This window comes from Taeniopygia guttata, chromosome 4, assembly GCF_048771995.1.
Source record: "Taeniopygia guttata chromosome 4, bTaeGut7.mat, whole genome shotgun sequence".
NCBI classification, from domain to species: domain Eukaryota; kingdom Metazoa; phylum Chordata; class Aves; order Passeriformes; family Estrildidae; genus Taeniopygia; species Taeniopygia guttata.
Window position 1 is genome coordinate 63,157,640 of NC_133028.1, and position 13,221 is coordinate 63,170,860.

The 13,221-nt window shown below is 39.1% G+C and overlaps 1 protein-coding gene across 6 annotated transcripts in view; it reads left to right on the forward strand.

The window, feature by feature from the left end:
- Positions 1-7,013, forward strand: part of LOC100220060 (glycerol-3-phosphate acyltransferase 3) — a 22,306-nt gene extending 15,293 nt beyond the window's left edge. For 3 of the 6 annotated variants that reach the window (XM_032748232.3, XM_030271954.4, XM_002189977.6), the window contains 10 exons: positions 302-572; positions 956-1,030; positions 1,333-1,422; positions 1,751-1,844; positions 2,127-2,242; positions 2,733-2,788; positions 3,135-3,220; positions 3,862-3,990; positions 4,393-4,472; positions 4,927-7,013. In XM_032748232.3, the coding sequence (XP_032604123.3) occupies positions 302-572; positions 956-1,030; positions 1,333-1,422; positions 1,751-1,844; positions 2,127-2,242; positions 2,733-2,788; positions 3,135-3,220; positions 3,862-3,990; positions 4,393-4,472; positions 4,927-5,041 (1,112 nt within the window). In that variant the 3' untranslated portion in view covers positions 5,042-7,013. The remainder of the gene's footprint in view (positions 1-301; positions 573-955; positions 1,031-1,332; positions 1,423-1,750; positions 1,845-2,126; positions 2,243-2,732; positions 2,789-3,134; positions 3,221-3,861; positions 3,991-4,392; positions 4,473-4,926) is intronic. The other 3 variants (XM_030271952.4, XM_004176279.5, XM_072928763.1) reach the window with 3 other exon arrangements.
- The last annotated feature ends 6,208 nt before the right edge of the window (positions 7,014-13,221 follow it).

Sequence of the window (13,221 nt, forward strand, 5' to 3'; positions counted from 1 at the left end):
GAAGGATCTGCTATCTTGGTAGTGTATAGGTGACATTTCTAGGTGTGAGTGGCATTGTTGTTTGGTAAACAATAATGAAGTAGGTGTTGTGCTCAAGGTTATATGGTGTTATATGGCATAGGATTAGATAAGTAACTTGTGGAATGAACTGTCAGTACAGAAATGAGGCATAGCAATACCATTATCGTGCTTGAGTAGGAGAAGAGCTGTTTCTAAAAGGCATATGTATTTCTTGATATTCTTTTTGGAATCCATGTTGTTCATTTCACCATGTGGAAGGAAGGCTCATTTCCTCATGCAGGGATCATCCAGAGAGATGAGACTCCCATGGAAAAGGAGGTTGTTGGCCGCTGCCGAGGATGTTTCAGCCTTGCTGATGTCATGTACTTCTCCAAGAAGGGCTGTGAGGCAGTTGCAGAAGATGAAGTCACTCGACGGTTCTCCTCTGAGGAGCTGCTGTCCTGGAATCTCCTCAGCAGAACCAATGCCAACCTGCACCATGTCAGCTGGAAACTGGCTGCTGTGTGGGTCACTGGCATCCTAATTCGGTATTGCCTCCTGCTGCCTTTCCGGTGAGCCACACAGGGTTTGCTGGGATCGTATTTCATGCTACTTTTTACAGAAGTTGTGAAATAATATACTATTGGCTAGCGGAGGAAGGAGAACCTGGCATGACCTTTCCAAGAAGCCATCTAAACTCAAATATCACTTAAAAAAAAAAGTAAATTTCTCACATTCCATATGTTTTATTAGTAATTAATTTGCCTTTAAAATCCAGCAAAGCTGGATTAAAGGGTTTGTGCTGATTAGCTAGCAGTTTGTTGCTAGTTATATGCTATTAATACTGGAAGGAAGCATTGTGAATCAAAGATCAAAAAGCCAAGTAAGAATACCTTCTTGCTTACTCCTCCAGTTTTGCTTCTTGCCATATAATTAAGATTATTTTACTTTGTAGCATCTGCTTGTCTATTTTCAGCATCCTGTTGCTGATGTTGGCCACTACTGTAGTAGGACAGTTTCCAAATGGCAGGTATGTGTTTGCTGAGGGTACTTTCAATTTCTTCTGTATTTCTTTAAGAATTTGAACTAGTAGTTGGAACACTCTGCTGAAGTCCAGAGGATAGATGTGGACTATCATGGGGTGACTTTCTCTCCTGTAAAATTATAGACTGTTGTGCGAGAGAGTTATGGCAATGGCATCTGAAAGCAGACATGCAGTGTGAGCCTTAGTATGATCAGCAACTGGGGATAACTCAGAGAGTTTACATTGCATTGTTTACATTGTGTGACTCCATAGAACTACAAATGTATCGATGGCTTCATTTCTTTTAGAGTTAAAGGTTGGCTGAGCAACCAGGTCCAGATGATATGTGCCACCTTAGGTGTCCGATGTCTGAGTGGCATTGTTCATTTCCACAACAGGTGAGTGCTGCCACCTTGCCCTTTATTAGTCTAGAATTTGTTTCTTGCAGTATTTAATATCTCAAGTTTTGGAGCAGGATTCTTATTCCATTACTGCCTGGATACTTGGTGATGGCACAACTTGACCCAAAAAGCTGTTTGGATCATCCAGACTCTGTCAGGATGTTCACATGCCCTCCTGTGTTTCCTGCTGTGTATTGGCAGGGTGTGTGTAGATGGTGTAATACTGTCTTCACACACTTAGATATTTTTCAGTGCTTGCCACCTGATTGGGCTTGTTGTCTGGAGAATAAACATTAACTAATTACTTTTATGGTTATTGTTGCAGGGAAAACAAACCACAGGAAGGAGGTATCTGTGTAGCCAACCACACATCTCCATTGGATGTCCTAATCCTGGCCAGTGATGGATGCTATTCCTTGGTATGAACATGACAGTTGGTAAATATCAGTAATGTTGAGATGCCCATAGATGTAGCATTGGGTAAGAGGATAAACTTCCTCACAGAACAGTTGACAGCATTCACACTCACATTCTGAACTTTAAAAAACTAGATGTAGGCAGGCATGTGCATATTTATGACCAAGCTGATTGGTATAATTTGTCAATAAGCTTAGAAATGGTTGCATCTCTGCTTAGAATGTAATCATTTATGTGTTTGTATGTGTCTTTGCTTTGTAACAAGTTTCTTTTGGGCTTTGCAGGTTGGCCAGGTACATGGAGGGCTTATGGGACTTATTCAAAAATCCTGCATGCAAACCGCTCAGCATGTCTTGTTTGAACGCTCGGAAATGAAAGACCGTCACCTGGTGAGGAAAAAGTAAGGTAGTGAGGTGATTGCTTTATTGTCTGGTCAGGTGTGGTAATTTGTCATCAGTGGTGATATTTGTGGTTTTAAGTGCTGCAGCAAATGTAGTAAGATAGTGACCTGTCATTTAACTAAATGTGGAGAATCATTAGATACATGTAAAACTGATGTTGTGAACCTAGAAAGCATGAAAACTATAAATTTCAGTCTAAAGAAAAGTTTGGCTGCATTCATAGCTGGAATCTGGGAAGTTATTTTCACATGCTTCAAGTACCACCATTCTGTGGTTAAAATGGGACTTCATACAGCTTTGTAGAAAATCTACTTTTTTAGCAAGAGATACTGAGATAAAGGCCTGGAACCAGAACATATTCCAGTTGAGGCAACAGACTACGCAAAAGGCAATTGCACAAGGGCTTTTCTTGTGAGAGGTAACGAATGTTTAGATTCTTGGACAAAATAAATATGAAGTATACACTGAAACTTTATTTTCTCTCCACAGAATTAGAGAACACATTGCAGATAAGGCCAAGTTACCCATTTTAATTTTCCCAGAAGGTAAGAAGCAACTGTATTGGTTTTTTGCTCTTCTCACTTCTTGCCATTGAGTGCAGTTTATTATGCCCAGTCTTTAGAATCGAGGTGTTTGTTTTTAGTTTGTAGAATTAATTAGCTCTTGTGAGATATTAAAAGCCAGGTTCTAGTATTTTACAACAGTTTTATGACAGTTTATTTGCTTTATCATATAAAAGAATGAAGACATACATGGCTCTGGGATTATGTTCCAGAGCTAAAGCTTACTTTCTCCTTTAACAATTTAGTATCCTTAAAACAGTTTAGGATTAATTTCCTGATACTTTTCTCAGAGTGGATTAAGCCCTTCATCTATTTTACTTCTGACCAGGCACCTGCATTAACAACACATCAGTAATGATGTTTAAGAAGGGAAGCTTTGAGGTAGGAGGAACCATCCATCCAGTAGCAATCAAGGTACTGTAACTGCAGTTTTCCAAACATGGAAGGATTGGTTGAAAACGCTTCTCATGTCAGAGAAGCTGTTTATGTGTAAGCCTTGAAAAGGGATATGTTTGGTGTGCATAAAGTACTGAATGAGCCCTGAGAGACAGAAATTTGTGGTTTTAAGTAGTATGGGAAACATGTCATTTCTGTCCTGGCTCCTCTGAGGATAAGGACAGTTTTCTTGGCAATTTCAAGTCTTGCTGAGTAGCTTTAGCCAGGTCACTCTAGATCTGGAAATATTAGTTACTTTTTCTGGTGCTATAATGTTGCCTGATCTTATGGAAGTTGTTAAAACTGGTGTGAGCATTGTCAAGTAAACCTTTGTAGTCATCATTTATGTAGATGACAAGTTTTTACGTTTTGAATAAATCTTTTGCTATAGTTGTGTTGCAACAGGTCTGTCACAGTTTGAGGCCAGGCATTGCTTGTAAAGATTAACTGTTAGAAACTTGTAATAAATCTCGGAACTTTACTCTGAATTTACTGATGCTTTCAGGAGGTGTGATTAGATTTGCCCCTTATTTAATAAGTTGAATTGTGACTTTGTGGCCCAAAAAAGGAGCCATTTTATATGATTTAAACCAAGGCAACTTATTCTTCTTGTCTTCCAGTATGACCCCCGCTTTGGAGATGCCTTCTGGAACAGCACAAAGCATTCCATCATGACCTATGCTTTTAATGTGTTAACCAGCTGGGCTATTGTCTGCAATGTGTGGTACCTGCCACCGATGGTCAAAGAGGTTCTTACACTTTTGTATGTTTTAAAAGTGCTTGTAAAATGTTGTCTGGAAGGAGGTCTGCATTACTACAGAAGGTGTTCTGAATCCTTATTGATAACAAAATGGACAAAGCCCAGGAAGCAACACTGCAGTCTTGGATTTATATAGGATGCATCCCCTGCTCTGGTCAGACCTGGGACTTCAGGCTGTGTGTTGTCTGAGGTTGTCCCAGAAACCAGAGAGTCTTTGTGTACCATGTAGTTCTTTTTGGAGGCAAACCAGGATCAGCTGGAACTGCTCACATTTGGCTTATGGGTCTGGCATAAACCCTACTGCCTGCTGTCTGACAAAACCTGAATTTTTAAGTGAGGCACAGAGAAAATGTCTGTGTTGTAAAGCAATTAATTAATATATTTTTTTCAGGAAGAAGAAGATGCTGTTCACTTTGCTGACAGAGTCAAGGCTGTCATCGCTGCTCGGGCAGGAATGTCTGTGCTTCCTTGGTAAGAAGCAACACCTCTGGAATTGTTTTTAAAGGTGTATTCTGTATATATTCTGTATTCTGAAATATTAACATGGAATTTTTTAAAACTTGCTTTGTTTGCCCTGTAGTCCACCACCCTTACTGACTCTGATTCAGAAAATGTTACTCTATTACTTGAACAATTACATTAGAATAATTAGAATAATATAGTAGATAGAGAGAAACAGAGCTGACAGGTGGATCTAGACAGCAGGCACTTTTAGGTGAAAATTAATTACTTGCCTGTTAGATGCTGGGTTAAAGAAGGGCATTGTGGTGTTGAAAGTCTTGGCAGTATAAATCACTTAGCATTGTCTTACAGATGTCTACATTAAGAGTGGAAACTGCTTTGACTGCATCGTCTAAATATAGTAATGTTTTCCTGCCTTGGCCCTGAAGTGAGTTTAAGGCTGTTTCTTTTCTTTATCTTTCAGGGATGGGGGACTGAAAAGGAGAAAGGTCAAAGAATCTTTCAAGGAAGAGCAACAGAAAAAATATTGCCAGATAGTAATAGAAAATGGATCTGTGGGAAACGGAAATGTTTGTTAAATGCTATTTATTTTATCTTATTTTTCCATGACTTATCTCTACCAGCATATAGACTGGCTTTATATTAAACCAAACATGTTTTTCTTCTGTCTCTGTAAGATATTTTGCATGTGACACAACAGGGAAACAATGAAGAGATATCCTTATTTAAAGCAAAGTACTATAATTTTATAAATAGGAAAACATAAAATATGCTAATAAAATTCTCCTGATGATGAGAAGAATCTACAGTAAAATTAATTATGTTCATTAAAATATGCCTTTAAAATATTTGCAATACCTTGAGGACTTGAATGGTTACTTATAATAAATCACCTCTGTACTGCTAGACTCTCTCTCAGTGACTTAGACTAGCAATGCTCCTGTGAGTCACAGTAACCATGTTGCTCTAGAGATAGATCTCCAGATGTCAGAAGACATGAAGCATTTCACCAAAATATGTTTTCTGAATTGCATGTTAGAGAGGAAGTGTTGTATGTCAGAGGGAAAAAGCAGATGCTGACTTTCTCCTCCATGTCACAAGACCAGGGATGGCATTGTAGAAAGTTTTCTGCTGTGACAAAGAGCAGAACAGTGCCCAAGGCATCATGTCCCTGATGTCTGGGTGTGTGAAGCTGAGGTAAATTAATCACAGCCAAGGACAATGTCACAGAAAATATCCAGTGTTTTTAAATCATATCTTGTGGTTTTGCTTTATCCCTTTTTGAGTCTGTTTGTATGCATTACACCAATTAAGGAAAACCTATGATGTGATATCCACTGTCCTCTGCTGCTGTTGTTTCTGGATAGCTGCTTGCTTCTGTTACCACTGGATGTGAAGGCTGAGGATTTGGCCTCTGACAAGCCCATCCTCCAGGAACAGAGCAAGTGCACTTAAGGAGTATGCAGTGGGAATATTTTCGTCTCCTATGGCATTTGTTGGTATAAAATATTTGCTCTCCTGGTAAGTAGCTCTCATATCAAAGGATCAGGCTTTTTTAACCATCTGAATATCCCTAATGAAACACACAAATAGCTGCTGTTTTGGCCGAGGTGCCCTTAAGACAGACCTTGGTAAGAACAGTTAATAATGTTTACATGACAGCAGTCCATTGGCTGAAGTCTCAGAAAAGACAGAGGATCAGTCTTGAGAGCACAAATACATCCTACAGAGGGACAGATGTACAGATACAACTCTGCCCAGCCCTGGAGACTCTAGAAAAACAATGTCCAGTGGAGGGGCTAACAGAAGTGATAATTGCCCTGGGGCTACATGGCACAGAGGTAAAAGAGAACTGAGCTCTCCTCTTCTGTGGCCAGGCCTGGCATTGCAACACGTATGTGAATTTCTTTGGTGGACCAGTCAGTCTAAGTGTTGGTGTCATGAGTAAGCAGTAGGAGAATCTGCCCTTTTGCACAGCTTTTAGCCACCCAGGCTAAAAGGAAAGCCACCAAGCAGTAAGGAAAATTGCCTCAGGCTCTCCTGATTTGGAACAGGTCTGCTTACTCTCAACTATAGTAGATGTGCTTCCATGGCTGTTTAAGCTGTTGATTTATTTTTTAGGTATAAAAATGTGAAGAAATGTGATTGAAAATCCTGACAACTCTCAAATGTTTTTGGTGTGCCAGTGTTTAAAACCAGGAGATTGTTTTTCTGTGTGACTGATTTCTGAGAGTTGCTAACAGAGACTGCAGTAAGATAAGTTTTGAGAGCATTCTTATGCACTGCTGTGTACTTTCTTCGTTCTCAGAGGTAAAATGGGAGACTGAATAGGGAAAAAGAGGGGCCAGACACGGGAAAATATGGGGAGATAAAGAACAACAGCTGGATGAGAAATTTTCTGCTTCTGTAAGAAATTAGGAGATTTATGTGCCTTTTTTTCCTGTCCTGCAACACTTCTCCAGCTCATCAAGAGGAGTCTTGGAATGTGTGATCCTCATTTTGGTTATGACTCCAAGTTGTGTAAAAGTAAAGGTCAGACCTCTAAATGTATGAGTATTACGTGTCATTTGTGATAATGTGGTGGGATTGTCAGTATTTTCTCAGCCATTTTTTGGCGTTTACTTTGTTAGCAGTTGGTAAAAATGCCAATCTGACTTGAAATAGAGACTACTTTGTCTTGCCCTGCTTTAAAGAAGTGTTTCTGATTTTTGGTGTTATTTTATTTACTTACCTTCCACCTCCTCCTTTCTTTTCTCTTGAAATGCAAATGAAATACAGAATATATCAGCAGAGGCCTTGGCAATTGCTTTTACCTGAAATTGTATATTGCCCTTAGACTGCCAAGGTTATGGAGGAATTGATTATTATCCAAAAGGTCTCAACAGATAAGTGTGTTTTTCTCCTCCACCAGGAGGGTATAGTAACAGTAAAAGAGAACATGTTCTTATGACAGCAACATGAGTGGGAAGCTGACAAACAGCTTATTTTTCACAATCAAGGATCTTGCAGTTGTGTTGCTCCTCCTCTTTACTCATCTTTCACTGGTCTTGTAGGAACCAGGTTTTGAAATTATTAGAGTTCCTCTTTTTTACCATGTACCTTTGCAGGATCAAATGCAGCATGGTCTTGTGCTCACTTGTGACAAATGATAGGCTAAGATGGAAGCAAGTGGAGTATTTGGATGGACCAGGCAATTAATGCCCAAAACGAAACCAAATAAGGAAAAAATACCCAAAGCCTATCAGTGTAAGTAATGTTTTTCTTGATATATTTTTAATGTATTTATTATCTGATAGCTGTGCAAACAACATAGACAAGATTGTCATGTCATTATCTTGGACAAGCCTGTCAATGCTATATTCCTCCAGAGCACAAATTTCTTCTATTGCTTACCATTATTTACCCTTAATCAAGGAGCCTTGTTCTTTTAATTGACTGGATGACCTAATCTCCAAATTAAATATGATACAGCTAATCAGTGCAGGGAAGACCTACATTCTAGGTAGCCTTGCTTTTTAATTTGGTGCTGCTAGCTGGTACCTATGTATGAAGCACATGAGGGATGCCAACTGTTCCTGTGGCACTAATACATCAGGAAACTGAAACAAACCCCAGTGGTCTAGGGTGCATTTACCCCAAACTTGAGCTGCCTGAGGAAATGAGACACAAGTTGAAAGTAAGTGTAGGTTGGAATGAGTGAATAAAGTAACTCCCTCCTGCTATGTGGGTGGAGTAGAGAGCAAAAATAGCTGCTGCTTCTAATTCTTGAAGATATCACTGTTTTAGCGGCTGTATGGATGGAAAACCTGATATATTTTTAAAAGTTCTCCTTTAGGTCCATAATGAAACTTGGGCAGTGTGCTCATTTTTATAAGGATCTTTCCCTGTAACAAAACTGACTGGTGTAGCTCAAGTCCTTTATTCCTTTGGCTTCGAATGTCTTTTTCTACTGCTGTCTTACATTTGGGAACGTTTAAAAGCTCATCTCTGACTTTTCCCGTCTGGCTGGCTGTTCAAGGTGCATGGCTGAGCAACGAGGGCCATCTGGTGGCGTCCAGTCATTGGCAGCAAACTGCCTGGCACTGGTGGCGTGGGTCCCCGCGGGGACATAATTAGCATTGACTTCATGATTCCAGAAGGCCGATCAATCGCTTTATTATACTATATTATACTTATTAACAAGCCCATTGCCCTTCCCGACAGTCTGATACCGTTTTGCCTAATTGGTCCTTGATTCCAAACGCCATCACCACTGGCCAATTAAGAAATCACCCTTTGGTAAACAAATCTCCGTAACACATTCCACATGCTCACAACAACAGGTGCAGCAAGTGAAGATAAGAGTTGTTTATCATTCTTTTCTCTGATCTTCTCAGAGCCTTCCCCAGGACAATGCCTGGGAAAGTTGTGCATTGCTCTCTGTGGCCAGAGGGCGGCTGCCACATTGCACAACCTGCTCTCCCATTTCCAGGAAACCATGAAAACGTAGAAATAACGTTGCGTACTCTGAGCAATGCATTTTCGAACACTGATCGTGGTTTACTCCCTGCAAAACTTGTGCTTGCTTGAAGTTTCAGCAGCCTTTGCTGTGTGGGGTTTCTCCAGGCCATCTCTTCCCTGTCACAAACCAAAATCAGAACTGTCCTTTAGTTCATTCAAAATCAAGTAGGGGTCTAACCCTGAGCTTTTTTTTTTATTATTATTTTAAAATTATTTTTAATTTTATTTTATTTTATTTTATTTTAACACTCAGTAGAGGTGACAAACCTGGGATGTTCCTGGAGGCAGTACAGTATTTGCATTTGCTGGAATGAGTTTCTTCAGTACCTTGATGCTGTTTGATCTTCATCTGGGGCTGGCGATACTTTCAGAATAAGTTTTGACGATAATGAAGATGTTCGGAGCTTGTTTTCTACCAGCATGCATTTCCTTGAGCTGTAGTGAGAACTGTTAGTGCCAAATTTAATAACACAGTGTTTCACTCAAACTCTTCCATGTGCAGCTTGCTGTGAACAAAACCAAGAAAAGCAGCCTGGGCAGCTCCTCACTCTAAGGAACAAATTTTGGTCACATGTGCAGTCTGAGTCCTGATTTCAAGCAGACCACTGGAGATTGGTCACATGTGTCACAGATGACACTTCTGGGGTTTCTGGCCTCTTCTGTGATTTTCTTTTGGAAATGTTTCTTCTGAGGCATTGTTCAGACTCTTTTGAGCAGGTTTCCCAGCTGTGGCACAGATTGTGGAGATGACCTGTGAGGAGCTGACAGGTTCATTTGGTGTTTGAAAAGGAGGCTTGGAAGTTGGTGGACATCCAGCATACAGAAGCCTTCCTGGTTCTTTGGTTTTTTATTGTTTCACTACACAGAAAGGCAGCACCTTAGCCATTTCTCCTCTCCCCTCCTCCTCTATTTATTATTCTGTTTAAGGATGGCTCCTCAATTAGTGTACCAGACTCCTCTGTGAGCAGAGTTCATTGTGATCAATTGTCATCAAGGCTCACGTTTAGTACATCTGATCAATGCTATTCTATATAATGGCTGCGGTATTGACTGATTTCTAATTTTACAGTATGTTGAGCCCTGTTGAACTCTTTTAATATGATAATTGCTTTACTAATCAGTAGTCATGATTTGTGTGCAGCTGTGGATTATTTATATCAGTTGATGTCCCCTAGCATTTCTATTTGACAGTATAAAAGATACGTGTGGTGTAATATCTAAACTGTGGCTATAAATCAGAGTAATATTGGGAAAAGTACTATATCCTTGCATATCAAACTTTCAAAAAGTAGTTTATTAAATAATTTGAAAAGACATATTTATTTTTATAAGGGAAGGTTATTAATAACTATCTTTTAAGTTCATACAGACATCTGTCAAACAGCCTTTTTTGTAAGCATTCATTAGTTAATACATTAAATACTACATTTATCAATTATATAGTATTTTTTTTTTCCTAAAATGCTCATTATATGTGGCTATGGACAGCTTCCTTTTCTCTTATAATTTATGACTTTTAATAAGATATATGTACATGCATTCAATGAAATAATAATTGAAGTTTGTTACACTTCAAATAGCCACTCTGTCCACTGTTTTATTAATATAATTTTCTGAAATCCACCTACAAGGGATTAAAAGGAGAGAGATTGATATAAAAATTACATTCTGGTTAGATTTGAGCTGAGACTGATTTTTATCCAGATGCTGTCTTAAGACATTTGGGCCTTTAAGTTATTCTTTGCATGTTGCAGTGTCCGTGTGACATGAGGATCTGGTGGGTGCATTGAGCTCAAGGATTATACTGTGCAGCAGCACCAGGAAGTGGCACCTCTGTCTGTGTGCCATGAGGACTGCAACTTCATTAATGCTCCTTTGGGAAGTGCAAGCTTTAATATCACTCAAGGAAAAAAAAAACAACAAAAACAAGAAAACAAATAATCAAAGATGTAAAGATAAATTAATTTAGTGACTATCAGCATGTTTTGTCCTTCCTTAAAATCCTGCTGTGAATGGAAAAAAAGTTTCTTTTTAAGTGGTTAATTTTATTGCCCTGGAAGTTTCAGTCATTAAGGAGATCATGGAGTTCTGGAATAATACTTCCATGTTTTTTCCTTCCCTGTTTTGTCTCTCCCAATGCAGTAGAAATCCAGGCTGCCAGATCATGGTCAACAGCCAAAGGAGGTGCCATCCTTGTGGCCTGCTCCTTGTATTGGTGTCACAGATTCTAGCACGTCTGCTGGGTCAGTTGGTTTTAATTGAGCTGGATTGATTAATTCCTAGAAACCTAAATTTCTAAACTCTGGAAATTAAATTGTTTGAGGTGGGGCATGCCTGGGTGCTGTGTTCATGAAGTGCACAGTGCTTATAAGCCCTTGCTGCTGCTGGAGACAACACACAAGGCTGCAGCTCCGTCAGTGCACATTGCCAGGCTCAAAGGCTGTGGGGAAGCCAAACTACTTCTATTTATTTTCAATGTAATAAGAATTAGAAGTCCATGACAGCAGACAGTAAAATTCCACTTAGGATACAAAGTGAAGCTGAAAACATCTGACTCCTTGTATAAAACGTACCAATTTTTACAGTGAGTTATAGCAAATACAGTGGTAGAGAGAAAGCATGCCCTGCCTGCAGCCAGAAGACAGATGACAGAATGCAGAATTCCCCGAATGGTTTGCTGGCTACCTGCCATTCCTCAACAGCACAAGATAAAAATGAGCACTGGGATAACCACTCTGACCCGATTTACTTGCAATAATACACTGATATTTACATGAGATGAAACTGTTTGATATTCTGAAGCTGCCCAGCTCCAGTGACAGGAGACAAATGAAATGCTACTTTTTATTAGATCTGACCTACCAGAAGCCAGTAACACATGCAATAACTTAGCAAAAGGAGACTGGGATTGTCTCATGAGGTCCAGGCTCTCTTCCTGGGTTGGTTAACAAGATTTCCCCCATCCTGGAAACCAAGTTTGCAGCCATGTTCCATACCACCAAATCTTGAGAGGTGCTGATAATTAGGAGGGATAAAGTAAGTGTGGCCAAACAAACAACAACAACAAAACCAAACCAAAAACCCAAAAAACAAAACCAAAAAACACCAAACCAAACCACCCCCCCCAGCCCCCCGTCAAAAAAAAAAAAAAAAACAACAAAAAACCAACACCCCAAAAAATTTAGGAAAGCATTGTGGTAAGAGTGATCCTTTTCCTCTGTCTTTGATTCAATCCAACCTCCATTAAAAGAATGTGTTACATCACAGAGTCATGTTTATTTGGACAATAAACATGTCCAAATAAAGAGACTAAAAATACACTGTTGCTAGTATTAATAGGACAAAAATTAAGAATCTCAGCAACTTCTCACAAAGTTAAAGAAAAAAACCTAAACATTTTTGCATCTGTTTTGAACACCTGATTTAGATAAACTTAAAGCATATAATTTCAACCACAACTTTCTTGGTATGCACTGTACTTTGTGAAAGAAATTGAAAAATAAGGATATATGAAAATGTTTTCTTCCAAGTATAGCAACACTGGTATATTCTCATGGGATTTTTCTTTTTGAAAAGTACTCTATTAGAAACATGACTAACTGTAGTCTTTCTACATTAAATAGGCCTTGAAAAAAATTAAAGCATGGAAAATATTTTAAACTGCACTTTTTCTGTATCTTCAATGTATATCATACTGTCTTACCCATACTGAAAGTAAGGTCTTAGTGCTTGAACAAAAAAAAAAATAAAAATCCTCCTCTCTTAGGAAAACAGGCTCACTGGTCAAAGTAAGGCAGAGAGATTTTATGTCCTCACAGATTAGAGCGCAAACAAATAAAATGTAATGATGTAATCAATTTGAAACTAAATTGCCAGTAGATAGATGATCAGCAGTTTATAACAGCTTTATCTTTAAAAGGCAAAGGTCACTGGGTAAAGAGAGCAAGTAGATTTGTTGGGTTTTTTTAATAAGTCTACAGTTTTTGCAGTTAACAGCCAACTATTCTTCAATGGGAGTGCAAGATCTGTGCAAAGGCCGAACTTCAGCACAGTCATGAAAGGACTTTGGTAGTAGCTCTGTCACCAGGAGGCTGTTGGATGAGCAGGCATGTTTCCTTCCTGCTGTCCCAGGTAGAGAAGGTGGTTTTTCAAGTAACTCAATAACAGAATTGATTTTTTTTCCTTCCCATTTAACATTAATAGCTTTGTGAATTATTCATGTAAGCATGGAGGGGAAGCCTGGATGCAATAAATAAGA